The sequence below is a fragment of the Drosophila biarmipes genome, chromosome 3R (assembly GCF_025231255.1).
Source record: "Drosophila biarmipes strain raj3 chromosome 3R, RU_DBia_V1.1, whole genome shotgun sequence".
NCBI lineage: Eukaryota > Metazoa > Arthropoda > Insecta > Diptera > Drosophilidae > Drosophila > Drosophila biarmipes.
This window is the reverse complement of record NC_066616.1, coordinates 30015086-30036433: the sequence shown is the minus strand read 5'-3', so window position 1 is coordinate 30036433 and position 21348 is coordinate 30015086. Positions and strand designations below refer to the sequence as shown.

General features: G+C 45.1%; 5 protein-coding genes across 7 annotated transcripts; 4 read left to right on the top strand and 1 right to left on the bottom strand.

Annotated features, from left to right (window-relative positions):
- Positions 1-929: 929 nt before the first annotated feature.
- Positions 930-1410, top strand: LOC108025027 (uncharacterized). Its single transcript, XM_017095283.2, has 2 exons — positions 930-954; positions 1014-1410. The coding sequence occupies exons 1-2, from the start codon at positions 942-944 to the stop codon at positions 1319-1321; spliced, it is 321 nt and encodes a 106-aa protein (XP_016950772.2). The 5' UTR covers positions 930-941; the 3' UTR covers positions 1322-1410.
- Positions 1411-2819: 1409 nt separating this feature from the next.
- LOC108025102 (uncharacterized) lies at positions 2820-5588 on the top strand. Of its 2 annotated transcripts, none has more exons than XM_017095365.2 (2): positions 2820-2920; positions 5270-5588. In XM_017095365.2, exons 1-2 carry the CDS (start codon positions 2917-2919, stop codon positions 5518-5520), a joined length of 255 nt encoding a protein of 84 aa, XP_016950854.1. In that variant the 5' UTR covers positions 2820-2916; the 3' UTR covers positions 5521-5588. The 2 variants fall into 2 exon arrangements, with proteins under 2 accessions (XP_016950854.1, XP_016950855.1); XM_017095366.3 differs by lacking the exon at positions 2820-2920 and adding an exon at positions 3055-3250.
- On the top strand, positions 4177-4592 carry LOC108025101 (uncharacterized). Its single transcript, XM_017095364.2, has one exon. It carries the CDS (start codon positions 4221-4223, stop codon positions 4530-4532), a length of 312 nt encoding a protein of 103 aa, XP_016950853.1. The 5' UTR covers positions 4177-4220; the 3' UTR covers positions 4533-4592.
- Positions 5589-12014: 6426 nt separating the features above from the next.
- On the bottom strand, positions 12015-12966 carry LOC108025139 (uncharacterized). Of its 2 annotated transcripts, none has more exons than XM_017095412.3 (2): positions 12899-12966; positions 12015-12557 (listed from the first exon to the last, which is right to left on the bottom strand). In XM_017095412.3, exons 1-2 carry the CDS (start codon positions 12906-12908, stop codon positions 12100-12102), a joined length of 468 nt encoding a protein of 155 aa, XP_016950901.1. In that variant the 5' UTR covers positions 12909-12966; the 3' UTR covers positions 12015-12099. The 2 variants fall into 2 exon arrangements, with proteins under 2 accessions (XP_016950901.1, XP_050744642.1); XM_050888685.1 differs by lacking the exon at positions 12899-12966 and adding an exon at positions 12614-12730.
- A 1202-nt stretch (positions 12967-14168) lies between these two features.
- On the top strand, positions 14169-15209 carry LOC108025154 (uncharacterized). Its single transcript, XM_017095431.2, has one exon. It carries the CDS (start codon positions 14337-14339, stop codon positions 14883-14885), a length of 549 nt encoding a protein of 182 aa, XP_016950920.1. The 5' UTR covers positions 14169-14336; the 3' UTR covers positions 14886-15209.
- The last annotated feature ends 6139 nt before the right edge of the window (positions 15210-21348 follow it).

Sequence of the window (21348 nt, the reverse complement as noted above, 5' to 3'; positions counted from 1 at the left end):
ACCCATATTCAACTAAATATTTGACCTTACTAGGCTAAGGTTGACTTTATTAATGTACAAGAATAGTTCCTTTCCAACACTGAAATTTGGCAGTATGACCAGGTGCAGGATGTATAGTAAAGTCTTCCTTTATAAAAAAAAACCAAAAATGTTATTTTATTTATAAAATACTAAATCAACAAGCATTTTGCCATTATCCCGCCAAAGTTTTGAATTTATCTAGTCGGACTGTTTAAAGTAAATGTGACGTGGCGTTGCCAGAATGTGCAAACGAGCGGTGCCAGTGCTGCCTGCCATTTGCGGTTGATGGGCAGCACTGTATGGTGTGGCGGGATATTTAAGTTGTTTTCTTTCCGCAGAAGTTATTTATGTTGTTGCTGCACTTATTGAAGAGCCTTTCTTTATTTTAAAACTTTTCATTGTATAAGTGCGCCCCCTGTAACTTTTCCATTATTTATTTTCTTGCCCCCTGTGAATGGGCAACCGACGAAATAAACAATGTTGGACAGAAACCATTGGCAGTGACTTGCGTTATTCCGGCGAATAAAAGCATAGCTGTGTGTGTGTGTGTGTGGTGTTAGCCGGAAATGCATTTGGCATGTCCTGCGAAATTGGCCAGTGAAGAAGAAGAATGAAGCTGCTGCTTTGTTGCCTTTCCGCCTTTTACTTGGCCCATTTTCTTGTTACTTTGCCCTGCCAATTGCATTGGAGTTCCCTGCTAAATCTCGTTTCGGACACATGTCTTTTGTCTTGGCATTGTCACCCTTGCCCAGGGAATTTCCGCCAAGCGAAATGGGTAAATATGTATCGACCTCGAAGGGCGCGTCGAACTCGAATCAATCACAAGCGATTGATAAGAGGGGCCACTTGAGGAGATCGAGTGTATGGGGTATAAAAAGCAGCACTCCCAGCTGGTGAGCCACCCACAAACTCCGCAAACCATGCGACTGCAAGGTGAGTCCATTCCGTCCACTGCCACTTTCGCCGGACTAATGCTGATTACATCCGATCAGCTTTGCTCTGGCCTCTCGCCTGCTGCCTCGTGCTGCTCCTGCTTCCGTCCGGCATCCTGACGCAGTGCAACGATTCCGCCAAGCCGGGATGCCTCCACCAGGCGGAGCTGGGAATCGCCCAGCGCCACTGCCTGGACCCCACCAAGTACTGGCTCTGCTCGGCCATTGGCCAGCAGGCCCAGCTCAAGAGGTGCCAGGCCAACACGGCGTTCGACCAGGATCTCAACGCCTGCGTGCCCTGGATCTCCTGGGTGTGGCAGCCGTGTCCAGAGCCGCCGAGTCGTCCTCCAGGCTGGGAGCCCTGCTAAGTTGGCCTTTTTGAATGCATTTCTCTACGGGAAACACACTTCTACAATGGATATACGAAAAATAAATTTATTTTCCTAATTTGATTTTATAGCCTGCATTTGCATTTTGATAAATTCCATAAATATTGTTTTCTTAATGGTAACCAAATTATGGCTAATTTCTTAAATGCATGAATATTTTACAAAATGCATAAATTATTCTTTTTTGTTACTGATTTTTTGTCAATAAAATATATTTGTGTTGGCTAAACAAGCAATCTAAACAACAGAATAAAGTAAATTCACACGTAAGTGGGCTAATAAGCATTTGCATTTCCAATAAAGCAAAACTAATAGCTGTGCTTCGAATATTAAATGCATGCTAATTTATTAGTTTTCTATTTTCAACTTTTGTACACTAATATCTGTGTCCAAAAATGCAGTAAGCCGTGAAGGCTTTAAATGGAAAATTTGTAAACATTTAGGCTTTTGTCACGCACTTTAACCAAAATTATGCGAATTAGGTTATTTGTTTTGCCAAAAAAAATATGTGTATAAGCCAATATGAATAGAAAACGTGTCCATGATTTAAATAACAGAAGTGCAACTCAAATTTAAATGTATAACTGATAAATTTGTAAGTTTAAATTGAAAGTTTAGGGAAAGGTTTATACATTTAATGGTACACAAAAATATTTGCAGTAATACCTTATATACTTATATACTATACTATAATTTATATTATATTATTTTATGATAATAATGTCTCTGAAAAAGCAATTGCTAGATTATAAATTCTAAAGATAAACATGTTCCTACTAAAGATTTTCATAGTGCATTGAAAACTAATAGAGGAAGCGCTGTGAGTGTGTCAATTAGGTGGCTTGTTTCAACTCGGTGCCAAATATTTATTTGAAGCAGTATACATCCATGTTCCCCATTGCCAGTTCCCCTCTCGCACCTTATCTGGGGCAATGTCAAGAGCAAGATCCGCGAGGAGAGAGATAAAACACCCATATCTCAGTGCGAATCCGGTGTGAATCATATTTATGATGTGCACTCTTTTTGCTCAGTGCCCCCCGGATGGCTGGGAAGACAGATATAGTGGGTACACAGCGAGAATTCTGACGTTCTCTACTGAGTTAAAGATAAAAAGACAATTTTTAACTTAAAATTGTTTTTAATTTTTTTTATCCAGTTGAATTGAAAATTTAAAAAAAGGGTTAAATAAAGGTTATTTTGTTATCACTATTTTGTTCTTAAATCAAGAACACAAACTCAAAATGTGCTTTGGTGGTTTTTAAGAACGAATGTTCTCAGATCAAGAACAATCTGCTTGAATAGTTACCTGTATTTTGGGAGCGAATGTTCTTACTTCAAGAACAAGAACTTGAAAATGTTCAAGGTTATCAAGAACGAATGCTCTTAATTCAAGAGCAAAGGGCTCGATTATTTTCCTCTCTGTTTCTGGGTAATTCTTTGACAGCGCCGTGTGATGATCCGCCGATGGCCAGTTGCAATTACAGCTGCAATTGTTAACGTGCGGCTTCTGACGGCAGTTAAGCGCCCCTGAATGACGGGTCACGCCCCCCTTGGCGGGTATTTGTCATAAATCAATGGGTGAGAACCCCATTTTACCAGGTCTGCCCGGTCCTGTGCAGCCAGTCAACCTATAGCCACCGCTTCTCGGGCTCTCTATCAATAAGTTGCACTATTTTTGATGCGCTCGCCCGTGCATTTGCAGCAAGCATTTTATTTCATTTCACAGTTGTCAGTCAAACGCTTTGTCAGGCCGGCGAGCACATCAATAAGCGGCAAAAAATACGATTCAATTGAATTTTTATTTCTCGCTTTTTGCGCGAGCGACGTGCGTGTGAGAACCAGGAAAATATTTGCATGTAAAAGAATTTTCCGCCAGCCAAGCACAGAGATCCCCCAAAGGGTGCCGAGGTAAAAATTGTGAAATGAAATTTTAGCATACGTGACGTATACGCAATATATTTAATTGCATTGAAGCCGCCTCTTTGTTTTCCATTCCGTTTAATCCGCGCGGCAAGTGTGCTTTCAAAGTGGAGAAGAGTGCGTTTAAAATTTAAATCAGGGCCGAGCAGGTCTAGTACCTGCAAAATAAATGGCCTTGTCGTTGGAAAATCTCAAAATACTCGGGAAATGCTACAAATGCCACACGAATTAGCATAAATCACTCGGAGGGCAGACTGGGGCAAGGACATCGGTGGCAGGAAGTGCGACTTTGCCGTGCAGCCAGGAGGCTCTCCTCCTGGTGGCTTCATTTAATGGCAGACATTAATAACCCGATTTAATTTATGGCCCCAAACTAACAAAAGCCCAATCCGCAAAACTGAGCAACAAAGGGCAGGAAGGCCAAGAAGGAGGCCTTTTCCCGGGGAGCGCCCGACTCCCCGACTCCGAGCTGCACTTCGCCGTGCAGTGCAATTACTCAAGTGCGCCAGGACCTAATGTGGCTTAAGGCGCCACCCTGCCCTCGCAGTCAGGTGAAATTTGTTGGCCCAGCCCCAAAAATGCCTTTGAGGCAGTGTTTTGAATTAATTAGCCAGCGTAGCCAGCGTTTTCGGCCTGGCCAACAAGGTGGCTCCTCCGCTTGTTTGCGGCCTGGCCGGCTATCTCTGGAAATAATTTACAGCTGCCGCTGATGTCATGAATATGCAAGCAGCTCGCCCGGACGGAGGCGCAGGAGGAGCTGGCTGTAAGCCCACCTGGACAGCCCGCCCGCCCGAGCGGAAGAAACAACAATTGGGCAAACAAACAGCGCCATAAAATGCCAGATGAGCTTATCGCGACCACAGCATCGCAGCTCAGTTCCGCTCGATAAGATTTGGGGTATAAATGCGCTCTCCGCTTTAGCATAGGTCAGTCCAACGAAGGCGTCTCCCGGCTCAAGATGAAGTTCCTCTCCCTGCTCGCCGTTTTCCTGATCCTCGGCTGCTCGTCCTTCTCCCAGGGAGCCGCTGTGGCCAAGCCCACTGGCCAACCCGGCTGCCTGACGGCGGAGGAAGTGGAGGTGATCTACTATCCCCACTTCTACCTGAAGAGCTCCTACTGGATCTGCTCCACCCAGGGTGTTGCCGCCACCCTGGCCCAGTGTCCGGTGGCCACTGCCTATCTGGACTCCGCCAAGGCCTGTGTGGCCTGGCCTCTCTGGAGCTGGTCACCCACTGTCCAGCCACCCAGCCAACCCGAAATCGCTGCCTGAATTGGGATATGGAATATTTGAAATCGTTACTGAATGAATAAAATATTGCACTACATTTTATTTTACATTTTCTGTTGCCAGGGAAAAGTATTTCAAACTTTTTGAAATAAATATTTTCCTTTTATACATTTTACTAGTTCCACAGCTTGTAGCTAGGGATTATTGCAATGGGTTTAGTTTTTAGCAAATAATTATTTTTTTTTGCTTGTCTGGAATGCAAATCATTATGACGAATATTTGCGTTAGTAACTAGCTAAGATAAACAGATAAATATTTGTTGCTGTAATGTCGGCTGATTATTACTATGTAAGATATTATAGTGTAAGATATCTTATGGAATTTTTCTTTGAAGAATAGATTTACTGCAAGTCAATTATAATATTTAGATAAATATTCTATGCACTTTCGATCAAAATGTAATTTTTAGAGATGTGTTGTCTATCTGAGCTTTGTTAAAATATGGAAATATATATTTTAATTAAAAATAAGGAAAATTGATTAATATTTTATCTGAAGTCCCTAAAAGTTTAATGTTTTGAGAATTAAGATTGAGATAAGTTAGGTCTAAAAAATATCTTTCGATTTTATATATATATATATATATATAATTTTAGTTTTTGTCACTTTTCTAAATGTTTAAGACTTAAAAAATGTTTTTTTTATATCTTAATTATATTTTTTTTATTGTTTTGGAGCACTAAAATCTGAAACCAACTCTTCTCTCTATTTTCCCTCAGCCATGTCTGGTAAGGACTACAACGGAGAGCCCGGCTGCCGGAGTCCGCAGGAGCTGGGCCAGAGCTACCGGCACTTCTTCGACCCCACCGCCTACTGGCAGTGTGGCGGCGGACAGCAGGCAGATCAGCCCGCCCAGCTGCGCCGCTGCCCCGCCAACGAGCTGTTCTACGACCGGGAGCGGCGGTGCGTGAAGTGGAAGGACTGGCAGTGGACCGAGCCGCAGGATCCGCCCACAAAGCCGCGCAAATAAAACAGGGCGCGGCGCATGTATTGAAACAAATTGTCGAAAATATAATTAAAAGGCGCTTTCCGATTTTTCCCGGCTGAGTGCTGGTTAATTTATGCGTGGATCGCTCCCCGACGTAAGCCGCTTTGGGGAGCCACCTCCTCCTCGCATGTTGGTGCTGGCTGGCGGGGATTTGGCCTTGTTTTCGGGGGCGCCATACGTGCAACAATTACGAAATGTGCGTGTGGAGTGGCCATGTCCAGAGAACCCCACGAAGCCCCCAAAAACCCTCCGAAACCCCCATGTTGCCCTCTGTTTGTTTGCGCAATTTGGTAAATTGACATGACGGCAATTTCCCATGGCCATGGCTGCTCGCCGAGCTCCACGGACTTAACTTCGCTCGCTAGTTTTAATAATTTTTAATTAGCTGCAGCGGAAAGCTCTCAAATGGACAAACAAACTGTGTAGCCCGCTTTGCGGCAGTTTCGGGCATTATTTCCGTAGCGCACCGAAATGTAATTGCCGAAATTTGTTTTGTGCCCCAATTAAATTCGGGAATCAAGCGGTGTTAAAGCGTCCAACAGAATTTAATTAATTGTATTTGAGCTTAGAGGTAAAGTGTGAGTGCGGTATTGGTCGTCCATCAATACCAGATTTGACCCCTTTTTTTTTGTGTAACGCAGCTGTGGCAAAGCGGTAATCTTTGTTTTTGTTCGCTTTTGTTTGGCTTTCAGCTTTGAGTTCTTTTCTTCCTGTTTTTTTGTTTGAAGCCCCACAATTTGATATACACAAATCGATTTACTTGCGCATGCAAATAACTTTATTTGCTTAGTGGGCAGGAAGGGGAAGACAGCGCAGCGCAGCAGGGGAAAAGCACAGCAAAAGCACAAAGGACCGCTGGCAGAGGACAGCCAAGAAGGAGGAGGAGCAGAAACTGTTAACAAAAAGTCGACAGGCGGGCTTGGCTCGGCAGCAGCAGCCAAACAAATTTGCATAAATCGCAGTTGGTAGCACACAACACAGCCAACACACACGCCCCGCATCCTGGCCGCCGCACATGTGCTTATTCACACCCAAACCCCATTTAAATGTACATACATACGTCCTGATCCAAGGCGACACAGCCATCGACATCGCCATCGACACGGAGTGAAAGGCGCAAAGACTAAGTGCATGCTTAAGTGTTTTCTTTTCTATTTACGTGCCACGGCGCTGGAGTGAGCAGCAGTGTCGCCTGTTTGCTCTGCTGCGGCTTGTGTGGCACAGAAACCATCCCCAGCCCAGCCCCAACCTGCCGCCTAAGCACCCACCCCAGCCCCCCTGCATATGTAAATCAAGGTAAACAGAAATCTGTTACAGCATGATACCATTACAATGACATGCAACGGACCCCGGACGGCACACCCTAGTTGGCCTGGCCAAAACCACCGCAGAGCAAACTAGATACTTATACACGTGTCTCATATTGACTGCGATATGTTATACAAATGAGATATTGATGCCTCACCATTACAACGACGGGCCGCCGCCCATCCATTCAGCCAGACGACGTCGTCCTCGAGTGACAGCAAACAACAGGAATAGGACCAGGAGCGGGCCTGGGAGTGGGAGTAGGGTGCGGATAGGACCAGGACTACGGCCAGGAGCAGCAGCCACATCACCAACAGCAACATCAGCAGGGGCAACAAATGCACGAAAAGCCGCCGTAATGGGAGAGGCAGGCCTCAAGTCCTGGATCAGGCTGTGGGCACTCCCGTTGTTTAACCCATTATTCTCTCCTCTAAGCAGCCTACGTACAAGTAAAAATTTTATAAAGTATATACTTTCACAAATAAACTAGTGATAATGCAAATGAAGTCAAGAAGATATGCTTGGATCTTACAAAAATATTTGTTAGCAAGTGTATTTTAGGTAAGACAATTATAGGGTTGCCAAGCTCATAAGTTTTCAAGCATCTTTTAAAAGAAATATTTAAAAAGGTGTACAGAATCAAACCATTTGTTTGTTAAGCGGTTAAGAAATCAATACCTATTTTTAAATACAAATTAAAATGAGAAAATTAAAAGATCTAATACAGAGGCCATAAAATATAAGGTAATTATAGGGTTGCCAACCTCCTATGTCAAGCAAGCAGTATTCATTAGCGGGTTAACTTGCGGCTGGCCATGCTATGCCTTGCTGTAGGCGGTTGTCCCATCAGAGGGCACTGGCTGGCGTAACCAGATGCGGCAGACGCACCGGAGAAAGCCACCCAAGGAAGGGAAGAGGAGAAAGCCTCTCCATGTGCGTGTCCAATCGCAAAGCAATCGAATCACACCCAGGCAGATGCGGAAAATGGAATGCGGTATCAAAGCTAGGCAGTGAAAAGCAATCTGGCATCTAGAATGCAAAAGCAGAAGAAAGTAGAAAAAGAAAGCAGAAAAAACCGAGTAATTAGAAATTGAAGACCAGAAGTTGGCAAAGCAAGAAGTGAGAGCAAAGATGAATTTAGCCTTGAAGAACTTTTCAAGACTTAATGACAGAAATATAAAAATAATGTAGAGAACAAGAGCTATGAAAGTAGGCCGTGTCCCCGAAACGAAATTTGATTTCTGTTCACTCACCTAAAATGCAATTACGATCTGCGCTAAAGCAATTTTCAGATCAATATCTCAAAAACAACTCTGGCAGTGAACAAATTCGAACTTGCCTTCGAAAAAGCGAGGCCCCAGCCCCTCAGAAAACAACGATTACGAATCGGGGGCGAATCGGGGGCGAATCGGGGAAAATGCAATAACTGAATACAAATTTGAAATGTGGCGGAAATTGAAATCGAAGGCGTTGAAGTGATTTCGTCTCGCAAAAATTCAATTGGAATGGCAACGGCAACAATCGTCTTGCACAACAAGAACCACTTGGGCGGCACCCGTTTCCACTACCAGTACCATCCTGGCAGGTCCTTTGGCAGGTCCTTGTTGTGGCGCGGCTTCTGGTTACGCGGTTATTTGGGCCCCTTTCACATCCTTTGCCCCGCGAGTGTTGTTGGCTGCACAATTTTTCCGCTGCATGCAATTTTAATGCGATTTTGGATTTGATTTGTAACCGAAAAATAAGCCACACAAACTTTTCGCCCCTCCAAAGTGGTGGTTTTGTGGGGCTGGGGGTTGCTGGTTGCAACTTGGAGTTGCGGTTGCATTGTTGTCGTTGTCGTTGTCGCTGCTCCTCTTTGTTGCCTCGGTTGTTAAGTGCAAATATAAATTCAACGGCGGCGAAAAAGGGAATGCTTTGCACCCTGAAAAGAGGGCAGCGAAAAAAGAGGGGGAACCCGGAGTTGGGGTCAAATATTTATTTGTTGCCTAGCGCAAATTTTATGCTGCATACTTTCATGCGCCGCTGCAGCAGCGGCAACACAATGTGGCACAAGTCACCAGGACCCAGGACCCAGGACCCAGGAAAATGGAAGCGAGGCGCATAAAACCTTCCGCTGCCATTCAAGTGGAAAAGTTTAAGCCAACTTTTCCAGCCCGAAAACGGGGGTTTTCGCCCCCCTCTCCACGCAGTGCCAACAATTCAAGCGCGAAAATGCGCGCACTGAAAAATCATTCAACGGAAGCCGCAGAAGGGGTGCAAATTGGGGGCTGGCAACCCCCACCGACTGTCACCACGCAGGCCTGCAATTCTAAAAATGCCAATTATGGCCATTCGATGGAAAATTCCTCGCTCAATGCTTACTGAAAGGGAATGAAAATAGGCAGAAGTCAAACTAACACCAACTAGCGCATTGCGTATGCGCCCTGTTGTCCACTTTATTTATGCCGACCGGCGGGCCAAACTTAATTAAAGTAACAAAACGTCAGCCCGGGGTCAGAGTTCACAGGCTGCCGGCACTTGAGGCCAGTGGCTAAGCTTGAAGAGCGCAGCACAACAGCCGCAAAACAATTGTAAACTCAATTAAATCCAAGCACCGCTGCGGCACTGGACTGCAGACTTAACTGCAGGCCCAAGTTCCTCAGCTCGAAAGCACCGGAATGCCTTCTATTTCTCAGCACCCTTCTGGCACGCAGAAAAATTGTATGTCATTACGATTTAAAAAATATATATAAATAATTATTCACATTACAAAAAATTAAGAAATTTCTTAGAACACAATTAGAAGGTTTCAGTTGGCGCCCCAAAACTGCACTTCTAAAATCCATAACTTGGGTAATTGGATCCCGATTTAGAAGGTTGATATCTTTATAGATTTGTGGAACAATTCTCTATCATTCTACGTCAAAATCTTTCTTTTTAACGAGGGTCCAAATTTCAACCCATTTTTATGTTAGATTTTTTCATAATTCAGTTGGAACCTCAAAACTGCCCTTTCGAAATCCATAACTTGGGTAATTGGATCCCGATTTCAAAGGCTGATATCTCTATGAATTTGTGGCAGAATTCTCTATTATTCTACATTAATATATTTTATTTTAACGAGGATCAAAATTTTAACCCATTTTCATGTTCGTTTTTTTCATAATTCCAAAAGGTTTTCAGTTGGGACCCCAAAACTGCACTTCCAAAAGCCATAACTTGGGTAATTGGATCCCGATTTAGAAGGTTGATATCTTTATAGATTTGTGGAACAATTCTCTATCATTCTACATCAAAATCTTTCTTTTTAACCAATGTCAAAATTTTAACCCATTTTCAAGTTCGATTTTTTCGTAATTCCAAAGGGTTTCAGTTGGGACCCCAAAACTGCACTCCCACAATCCATAACTTTGGTAACTGTATACCGATTTCAAAGGTTGATGTCTCTATTAATTTGTGGTCGAATTCTCTATTATTCTACATTAATATATTTATGATTAATGAGAGTAAAAATTTTACCCCCATTTTCATGTTCGATTTATATGTACATCCAATGGCTTTCAGAAGAGAACCCAAAACTGAACTTTTGAATGCCGTAACTTGGGCCATTGTTTTTCGATTTTGAGGTAGGGTATCTCTAAAACCATGTGTTGAAATTCTCTAAAAATCTGCATTAAAATTATTATTCTATGCGAGAATACGGTTTTTAATCAATTTTCCTGTTTGATGTTTCTGTAGTCCCCCTATTTTTTAGGATGGAAACCCAAAATTGCATTTGGTCTCAATTTCAAACCCTTCATTTTATCTAATATGTATGTGCCATGATTTTTCCCGAGTGTATCCATTCTTCTGCCGGAGCCAGTCTCCCAGGGTGTGCTGATAACATACGACAGTTGTGACTTTAAAAATCCCTTTTCGCAATTTTTGCACAAAACTTGTGCAGGATTAATGGTCCGAACGGCCCAGGCATCCATGCAATTAAAATGCAACAACAAGGAGGCAGAGTCACCAGAAGGGGCACGAATCTAGAATCTAGAATCCAGTGGCGCGGTGGCACAGTGGCAGCAACAGCTGCAGGAGTGGGCGGAAATGGAGCAGAAAGATTGCTGTGACTTCGGAGCGTTTGAAAACTCGCATGTGTGACGGGTGGGCCGAAAGCCCGGAGATAGCCACGCCATTTTAAAGTGGCTGGCGAGGCAGCAAAACGAGCAGTGGGGAGTGCAGAGGGGGCCGCTTGCCACACTAGTTAGTGCCTCGTGGGAGCCAGGGGATGGGTATGGGGACGGGGATGGGGAAGGGGATGTGGCGCAGCATTGTCCGCATACACAGAGGCTCCTCCTTTGGCTCCCTGGCATTGTACGGTTTTTGCCCGCAACGGCCAAAGACAAATAATGCAATTTCCTGACTAACTCATTTGGGGTGGCTGAGCAGCAGGAGGGAATGGTAGTAGGTTCAGTACTCCCCACTGCAAACTGCAGTTCCGTGTCACTGACACTTGGCCCGCGCTGCCTGCCCACTCAGACATTTATTACCTAGTCGGATGTGCAATCGCTGCGAGTGATCAAAGAGCCGTGGAAACACTGCTCCTCCTCCGAAACAAAAAAAGAGGAACTACTGGTGGACGGATCTCCTGGCCGCCCAGCAGATCCCTTTTCTGCACGTAACTCCACGCCCTTTGGGGCATCTGATGCAATCATTGGCAACTTCTGGTTTCCTGTTGCACCACTCCGCACACTCACTCACACACAAGATTAATGCGGTTCAGCATCGAACTTTAAACTCATTTTTAGCCCGGCGAGAAGGACCTGCCACCGGGGACCAAGGACCTCGCCGTACATGTGTCGGGCAAACCAGGAGCATGTCCTGCAGTTGGTCCTTGCTCCTTTTCGCTGGCCCCTGTAATTTGTGCCCCCACTCTGCTGTTTGTTTGCCTTGCGCCAAAGTTTGCGGCGACAATTGTTTTGCGGTGTTGCAGCAGGGAAACACAATCCCAATCTCACACATGCGATTGGAATTCTTTCTGAAAATGTTTTCCAGAGGGGAGGGCACGGAAAAAAGTCAAGATTTATGGCACATCGATTTTTGTTTGTGGCCCCCGGAAATGTCGCAGCAGTTTAATGTTGCTTATCATATCTCTTTCGGCCGCACCACTCGACCGCCGCCTCATATATCAATTATTTTCCAATCAATTTAAAGTTAATAACATTTCAATTCGGACACTTTTAATCGCGATGAAGAACCGTAATTAAAAAGCCGCACGTACGGACACCATCATCAGCCGTCGACGCAGTTGCGCAACGAGCGCCACTGGGACCACTCGAAGCATCCCAGGTAGCCGTCCTGGTCGACGAAGGCCTTGCCATCGGGACAGGGCAGCTGCTTGGCTCCCTCGCTGGTGCAGAGGTAGAAGCTGGCCACGTCATCGCAGGCCTGGGGCTGCAGCTTGCTGGAGCCGGTGCAGTCGGGCACCTTGGCGTCCAGGTTCACGCAGGAGGGCTTCATCAGGCTGGAGGGCAGGCAGCCGCTGATGGTGGCGTTGTTCACGAAGTAGTAACCGGAGTCGCACTCATCGGCGATCACAGCTCCGTCCAGGCAGAAGTAGAACTTGCGGATGTCCTCGCCGCCCCACAGCTCGTCCTCGGACTGGCACACCGTGGTGGCATTGCTGCTGGCCCTGTCCCCCAGGGAGGCGGCGTGGCACAGAGCCAGGAGGCCAAAGAAAATCACAAGGGCTGCAGGTGTGTAAGAAAAATATTAAAATATTTAATTTAAATTTTTGGGGGCTTACAAAAAAAAAATGTATTTGCCATACAATTTAATTTGAATAGAGTTTACTTCAAAAACTATTAAATGAAAGTACTTCTTATGTATTTCACAGTAAAAACGTCAACACTTTATAAATTTATTTATTGAATGAAGTTTGGATAATACTAGATTTTTTCACAAATATTTTATTGGGAAAATGCCGGGCAATTTTAGGATTTATTTTTTATCCTTTCTGAGTCACACACTTCACTTTATCCACTTTATAACAGATATCACCATCGTCTTCACTAGTTCCTAAGATGTTTACCTTTCAGCATGTTGTATCCTTTGGTAGCTTCTTTTCGGTTCAAGATTTTAAGACAGACTAAGCGACTGGAAGACCGGCGCCCGGGCTTTTATAACATTCTATCCGATCGGGCAACTTATCGGGACCCTTGACGGCACCACCGTATCATTGCCAATGCCACCGGCTTGTTGACACCTCCGATGATGAACGTAGTTGGCGGCCTGTTCGGCTTCTGGTCTTGCCCACCTTGCTTATCGGATGTTTTTTCCTTATGCAGATAATGGCGAATAACGAATTCTTGGCTTAATTTGCTGCTCTGACTTCCAGCAGATATCACGTCTCAAGTGCTTGATGAGCAGTTCCTGGAAGCGAACTAACCGAAGTAACTCTGATTTGGGGCTGCCAATGTTCTTCAGCTCTCAGTGTCACCTGGTGCTCACGTCTGGGAAACTTTTAATTGAATTCCCTGCCGGCAGAAGTGGAAGCCCACATCGATAGCAAGCCTATTGGAATTTATGTCGATTATATTGTCAACTTTGTCAGAGCTCCACGAAGTTTGCCTATTTAAACTTGGGACTCGCGTAAATAGAGTGCAAAAAGTGGAGCGACTGGAGAGGAAGTTGAATTGACAACGTGACTCAGCGGGAAAAACCAGTGGCAGCTGAAGTTTTTCCTTTTTCGCAGAGGTTATGGGCCTGGCCTCCGTGTCCTGGCCGCAAAGTGACTTCTTTGCCGGCGGCAGCTGAGCTCCTCCATTCGGGCGCTCTAAGCCAAATCAATTAGAACTTTTTGACAGCAGCTGGGCCTGCAAGTGAATCTGAGTCTGAACCTGAACCTGAACCTCATTCACTCCCTGCCCCATTATCTCAGCGCTAGTAATTAAATTTCCAACCGATTTCTGCAGCCATAATTTCCAATTTGGCTCCATTTGAAAGGCAATTAATGTCTGTGCTATCGCTTAGATAAGGCCCATGTGTGGCTGTGTTTTTCGGTAGTCCATTCCAGTGATTCAGAGCCAAGTTAGCAAGGGAAATTCGTACAATCGATTGTCGTGCTTAACGATGAGAGTAGGAAATTTTTAAAGACTTAAACCAGAACAGTCCATCTTATCTAATCAGGCAAATGCTGCTAGGAACGAAGAGCAACGACTACGTCACTTTAGTCCAAAATAAAAATGAATGCCCGAACAGCCCGATGAAAAATGGGTGTAAAAATAGCTGCGATAAGGTTGGCCCGGGGAACATGGAAAGCCATGCAATGAGCATGAGTATAAAAACGAAAGACCATGGCGACGACATCAATCAGTCGAGTTTTTCAGCAGGAAGAGCGCCGTGGCAGTGGAACACATAAATTTATTAACGAACCCAGCTTATGACCAAATGATGAGAATCGCGCACAAATAGCAGTATTGCAAAATAAGTAAAAACCAGAGAGCGAAGTTGGTGTGTCACAATAACAAATGCTCCTCCGCTGGCTGTTCGTGATGAAATTATTTATGAAAAATAAATGCAGAACTTCCCCCTGGATGCTGGCCGCTCTGCTGCTGCTCCTGAACATGGGTGGAACATCCGCCTCCACCGAAGGCACAACCACGAATGCAACATGCAGACATGCCACGGACATGTGGGGAGACCCGGACCCCAACATATTCTACGTGTGCTCCACGGACGGACGACCGCTGCAGCTGGAGTGTCCGCCGGGTCGGGGATTTTTCAGCGGTCTCGGCTTTCTGGGCTGCGTGCCCTACGGCCAGTGGCCGGCCTGCCGACCCTCGGAGGAGCAGGTGGCCACCGAGTTGTCAGCTGGCTGTGACAGGAACACGGGCCTCGTGCCATCGCCCTGGGCCTCCCAGGATCCCAATCAATTCTACCTGTGCCCCGGGTCAAAGGCCACACCTCTGCTGCTCAACTGCGCCGCGGGCAGGGGATTCGTGGCCGGGTCCGAGGTGGCCGGCTGTGCGGACTGGCCCACATGGCGCCGCCAGCTGCAGTGCGAGGCCTTCTACTGATCCGCTCCAGCGGAACACCACATGTACATGCTATTTCAATAATTGTCGACTAGCCCACCCGACCACCAGACTCGAATCTTATTTAACTTATTGGGTGTAGAGTAGGCACTGCGCCATTTGACTCACTAGTTCTATCTGTAAATAAAGTAAAAAGTTTCTATTTATTTCCGATGTGGGTGTCTTTCGACTGATGGACTTGTCGGCGGCACTGATAGGGGAAGCGACTGATTGATAACAAAATCAATTTGGAAGAAAAGAAAGTCAAAAAAGGTTATATATATTCTTTTTGCGAAATTCAGTTGGTGGCTAATAACATTTATGTATTGTAGATACTTCAAATAACTAAATTTCTTTTAAATTTTATCGAATTAATTTTGTTATTTTTATAAAATATAATAATTATTTATTTGTAAATAATAATCAAAAAATAATAATAATAATATAATAAATTTCTTTCTTTAAAAACACTTAAAAATAAAAAGTCTTTAAATTACGAAACATTTCCTATAAGCTCAGCAAATATTTAAGAATATTTTGGTTGACAAATTGTATTTAAATCAACTTAAACAATGAGCTGTGAGCTCTGGCATGAAATAAAGTGCAAGTGTTCTTCCGGAATAAACCTACTCAATTGTCAATAATCCGGACAACAATAAAGAATATTTTTGGGTTGAGTTAATGCTGCTCGACAGGCACTGGCATTGCATTGTTCTGCGGTATTATATGTTTAGAGCACTCCATTGTTCCATTCCATCGGGGGATTAGTGAATTGCAAATAATACCTCATCTGCTGGCGTGCTGTTCATTGCAATTATTGCTCATTTGAGCATATTAAATGACGATGAGCTGCAGAGTGTGTGGCACATGGGGCAAATCCTTTTAGTTCCCACACTCCCGCAAAGCCAACGCATTATCCTTGGCCATTACTCTTTCTTCTGCGCCGTCTGTCTGCTGGATGGCGGAAAAGTGGGAAAACTGGGAATGTGGAAAAGTGGGAAAACTGGAGGTCTAGAGGTCCGGCGGTCTGGAGGTCAGCATCCCTTTGATGTGCCCTTTTACTTTGTCATTCCCCCATGTGGGGGTTTATTTTATATGCTAGCAGCTGCTCTGCTAGCCGCCCCTCAGCCCCGTCTACAGACTTAAGCCTTTTGTCCCGGCCGCCATAAAGCATTCGCCCAGGTACACGGCATAAGAATAATGACACATGCACCTGGGCGCAGCATAAAAAAAGAAAGGGGGCAAGTCGGAAATTGCATTTCGCTTTGAGCGCGTCCAGATGCAGGAAATTACTGTCAACTGTTAACGGCCGGGCTAGGATCATGACCCACCCACTCCGCTGGCCTGGCTTTAATAAATCTTCAATTTGCATATTTCTCTTCCAGTTTTATTCCCTTTTTCCACGCTTTTCCCGCCATTTCTTTGGGCCATTAATCAATGCCCCTGGGCGCTGGCAGACAACATCACGTATACGCAATTTTAATTGCCACTGATATAAAAGTGTTTAGCGGTTGCGGGGTGGGTGGGGGAGACTTCAATTTAATTAAATGTTTACTTGCTGCTCTCAGCAGAAATCAATGAAAGCGACTTCTAATTTATTGCTTACCCAGGGATGCCAGGGATTCGCATCCTGCTGACGCAGCCAGGGGAAAAGTAATTAACCGATTGCCAGCTGAAAAGCAGCTGATAATATCCCTGCGAGAGGTGCTCCACAAGTACCCAGTGCAATAAATAAAGAGTTTAAGGCGGCAGCCCAATCAGCTGGGAAATCAATAGACCGCCAGCATCATCGATGTGGCTAATAGACAGCCCAAACGGCTCTCCGGGGACCCATGACGCCCCAAAGTTGCCCCACTTACCGCCACCTCCACTCGCCTCATGGGGGACTCTCCATTTCGTTGATTGCCCCACCGCAGGCGCAATAATATTGATCGTCTGCAAATGTTGTTCAGCTGCCCTTCAATTTATGTTCTCTTCTTGCTGCAAATTTAACCGAGCCCACACACAGGGACGCAGTGACAGAGGGACGCGGGGCGCACAAGGGTTAATGTGGCAATGCAAATCCCAAATATGGGCAAAAATGCAATTGCCAGTGCTGCCACGATGCGAATGTGGCACCAAGGCCGGCAACGGTTAAGGCCTACACAGGCGGCAAACAAAGAGCGGCTGAGGGTCCGTTGCAACTGCAGTTGCCACTGATATACGGGGATTGGGGGCAGGAGCGGACTCCAGGGTGATCGGATAGAGATAGAAAGTATATACCTTAACGAAAAAATTATTATAATATACATTAACTGCTCTATCATTTTATTTTATTTTAATTTTTCATATAATAATATTCTTTATTATTTAAAGGTACTTTTATTTTCTTTTCCTGATCATGATTAATTTTAAACTATTTCATTGCTATCTGAATTGCTGGTACTCCAAGAAAAAAAATAAAAATGCCAATTGTTGTTTTTTTAACATTTATTTTAATATTTTATCAATGACATTTGAGTTTTACTTTTTTAGGTATTTTAATTATTTATTTTCTCTATCAAAATTGTATTTTATTTATTCATAATGATATTTGTTAAATGAGTAAACTATTCAAAATTTTTGTATTTATATTTATATAATTTTAATTATATAATTTTGTTATCATTGTGAGCTATTAAATTTAATTGTTCTTTTCTCCGTAATCAATTCTTACAATTCAAATTCATTTATAATTGTTTAAATCATATTATTTTGTAAGAACTTACTATTTTTCAGCAGAACAGCTTAACCTCTGGAATAGAACTAATTTTCTGGGTTCTCTGGGTTATAAAGTAATAATAACCAAGTTCACCTCAAGTGGAAACATTTTCTGAGTAACAATTACCGACTTGCCGAACCGAGTGGCTGCTCTTTTTGTGCCAAGGCTAATCGGTGACAAGCCAGTGACCTATGCTTTCGTATGCCGGAGTGAAATGCGCTATGAAATGGATCTATTCCCCGTGGCCAGGGCCTCCGCTCCTGCGCCACCTGCTGCGGCTTCAATCCATTTACAGGTGTTTGCCCAGAGTCAATGCATTGCATACGCAGCCAGCCGTAAAACATTTGTCACATTTGCATTAAAAGCGGCAGCAATCCGGGGACCAGCTTTATGTGTGTTTGCACTCGCACTGGCAGAGCCGGGGAGAGCAGAGCCCGAACCGGAGGAGATCCCGGACCCGGACCCAAACCCACAACCCGAAACCCACACCCGAGCCCGGATGGCTATGCAATTTATTTGCACAGTGCACTTGCCAATTAATTCTTATCTCAGCAGCAGCCATGCAGGTTGCTTTCCCGGCGACTGCATAAATCAATGTGCCTGAAATGATAACTCATGCGAAGGGTGCCGTGCCACCCGTACTATCCGTGCTGCTACCATTTATACTCCGGTGTATTGCGGCACACAAATCGTGCTCTAGATCGGCCCGCCTTTCGATTGGATGGAGAGGCCCGAAATGAGACGTTACGTGGATGGGGACGGGGACTCGGAGCAGGCATTGTGTGTCTAGGAGCTGCAGCTCACTCAATTTCATGCTGTCAAATGTGCTGGCAAGACTCCCATTCTCGGGGAGCCTTTGTCCCGATTCGCCAGCCCCCAATCCCTTCCCAAAGCCCTTCCCAAAACCCCCGCCCGAACCCCTTCCCAAACACATTCCCATTCCCTTGCAGCGGCGTCTAATTGAATTGCACTGCTATAATGGTCGATTCAGCTTTGGTGGCACCTCCTAATTGAAAAGTGTTGTTCCCACCAGCAGCAAATTTACGATAAAACTGCCATCCATCTTGCGAGTCGATTGAGATTTAAGCTGAGCTCGCACAGATAAATGCAGGCATTCTTTCTGGAAGGGGATTATTAACTGGAGCGCTTGTCAGCTGGCAAAATGCGTTTATTTACTATTCCATTTGAGGTCACCTGTGCATGTGAAAGGATATAACTCAGGCCTTCTAATTCGATAGAAAAGCCGAAAAGGTCCGCTGCCCCTGTGTGTGTGGATTATCCTGGGGCCAAACAATAAGTTCCTGCCCGCCCGCATAAATTCATATAATTAAAGCGATCCAATTATAACTGTTGCGAGTCCTGGCTGGCAGGCTGTCTGCAAATCTCGGGGAAAAGGACAGGCCGCTTCCTGTTTGCCAACGCCGCCTCGGGAGGCCGCTGGGAAATCCTGGCGCGCCCAGGTAATTAATTATGTCGGCTGCAATGACGGTGCTGAAAATATCCGGTGAGCTAAGGTAAGGCAGGCTGGGGCCACCAAAGGCCAAGTGAAAAAAAACACAACACAAAAAAAAACGAACTGGAGCAGGGCCAGCGGAAACGGAAATAAGCACAAACAGTTGGCGACGGCGGAGAACGAAACAAACAAGTCGCTGCCTGCGCGCCTTTTGGCCCAAATGATTTATTAGAAACGACATTTCAATTTTTCATCGCCAAGTCGCCGCGCCGCCTGCTTGCGTAAGTAGGAGGACGCGTAGAAATAAATATAAATTTGCCTGTTGACAAAAATGTAGCAATTTCACATGCAACTAAATGCGTATTTCCGGCCGGAAGAGCCGTCGACAGCGGTTTGGGTGCGTAGGTGGGTAGGCGACTTCCGCCTTTTGCCGCCATTTTGCTGTTTGATTGAGCTCGAGTCCTTGTTTCTCGCCGCCCAGAGATGCCCCTTGGAAGGTGCTCAAGCAGCTCGCACAGAGTGTCCTCAAAGGAGAGTGCTTGAAAAGAAGACACGCAAAAAGGACACCCACTAGCACACACACACTCTCTCACCAGCAAACCGCAAGGAAACAATAAATTTGCTGCAATGCGAAACGGAAATGTTTGCAACGGAAATAGAGGAAACGCAGCACTGCCACTGCCACTGCCACTGCCATTGCAGTGGCAAAAGTCGCAGTTGTCCCTTGCAATTGTCGCACGGCGAAAGGCAAACAAACAAAGTAATTGGTCCACACAAATTGCCAGCCGAAGGAAACGTGGCAGATACCAGGCAAAGGGATGGCGATGGGAAAAGGCCACTTGAAAGGGGAGAAGGAGAGCAGTAATGGCTAGTAAATTTTATTATGACCATGACGTGCCCTTCTCCCCATTTCCACTTTCTCCTCCGGCCCACTCCACTCACCGGCACATAAATTATGCATATTTAGCAGAGTGAAATTGAAAACTAATTAATTACACTTGCAGCCCGGAGCAGCGGCTAAGTGAGGTGGACCCCGTTTGCTGGAGAAAAATGTTGTTCAACTTTTTAATTGCCAGCATCAAGTGTTTTTCAAATTGCTCTTGGCTGTAATTATGGTCGAAAAGTGGCTGAAACGTGAGACATTCTGCGCTGGCCAAGGGTCGTCAGCATTGCTAAGCCAGTGGCAGGGCTGCTGCGAATGGGCGGGGTGAAAGGCAGTGAAAGCTCCCGGCGAAAGTTCAGACACTTGTTGGTTGCTGCCGCTCCGCAGCAGTTTTCGTGTTGCCTACTTTGAGGCGCCAGCTGGGGGTACAGTGGGCAATGCTTAAAGGTACTTATGAGCATATAAAATAATGCTATTAAAAGTGTTTTATACATATGTTATTTCGGAGTACAAAATATGACAAATATTATTTAATAGCCCAAAGGATAACCAATCAACTTTTACTCCCTGGATAAAAATGTCAGTGTAAATTGACTTCATTAAATTCATTCTTCTCAAATTCATTCATTAATACTAATAATTTAAAACAGGCTTAATTGCCTATTAATCACTCTTAAAAGGGGAATGGAACTCACTTAAAGTGTCGCCGGCAAATCAGTATTTGGGCCACTTTTTAAGTTGTTAAGAGCATAGCAAATTCAACATTTTAGCAGCTAATGTAAAGGGTCACAAACACAACCATATCTCTATTTCTCAAGGGAGTACTTTATTTTCTATTTTTAGTAACATTGGTATTTATTTATAAGTGGTTGCTAAGCCCAATATCCACTGTAGCTCTTGGCTCTTACATGGATGCTTGGCTCCCAGTTGCGGGGCTGCTTAATGAATTAATGTAAGGCGGTTACGGATGCTGCTGCGGCTCCAGTCAAAGGAAAGGAATCGGCTTAGTGTCGCCCGGGCAACTTTAGCCAGGCTGAAGTTAAGGATATGCTGCTGGCTCGGATTCCGATTCAGGTTCCCATGCCCTGGCCGCACCTGGCGGCTCCCACGGAAGCCGCTGCCTCGAGGATCCCTGGGCTAATTCAACGCTTTAAATTCAAAGTGTCAATCAAAGCCGGGTATTGAGTCTCGTTTGCCCAGCCACGCACATCTAAGGCAGGAGTTGGAGCTACACGGTATGGTAATGGGAACGGGATTGGGTTTGGGTTTGGGTTTGGGTTTGGGTTTGGGTTTGGGTTTGGGTTTGGGGGATTGGCAAATTCAAAGGCAAATGCCAGGCGGCAGGAGTCACGTAGTGGGACTGCCAAAGGGCAACCTTGCAATCGACTCG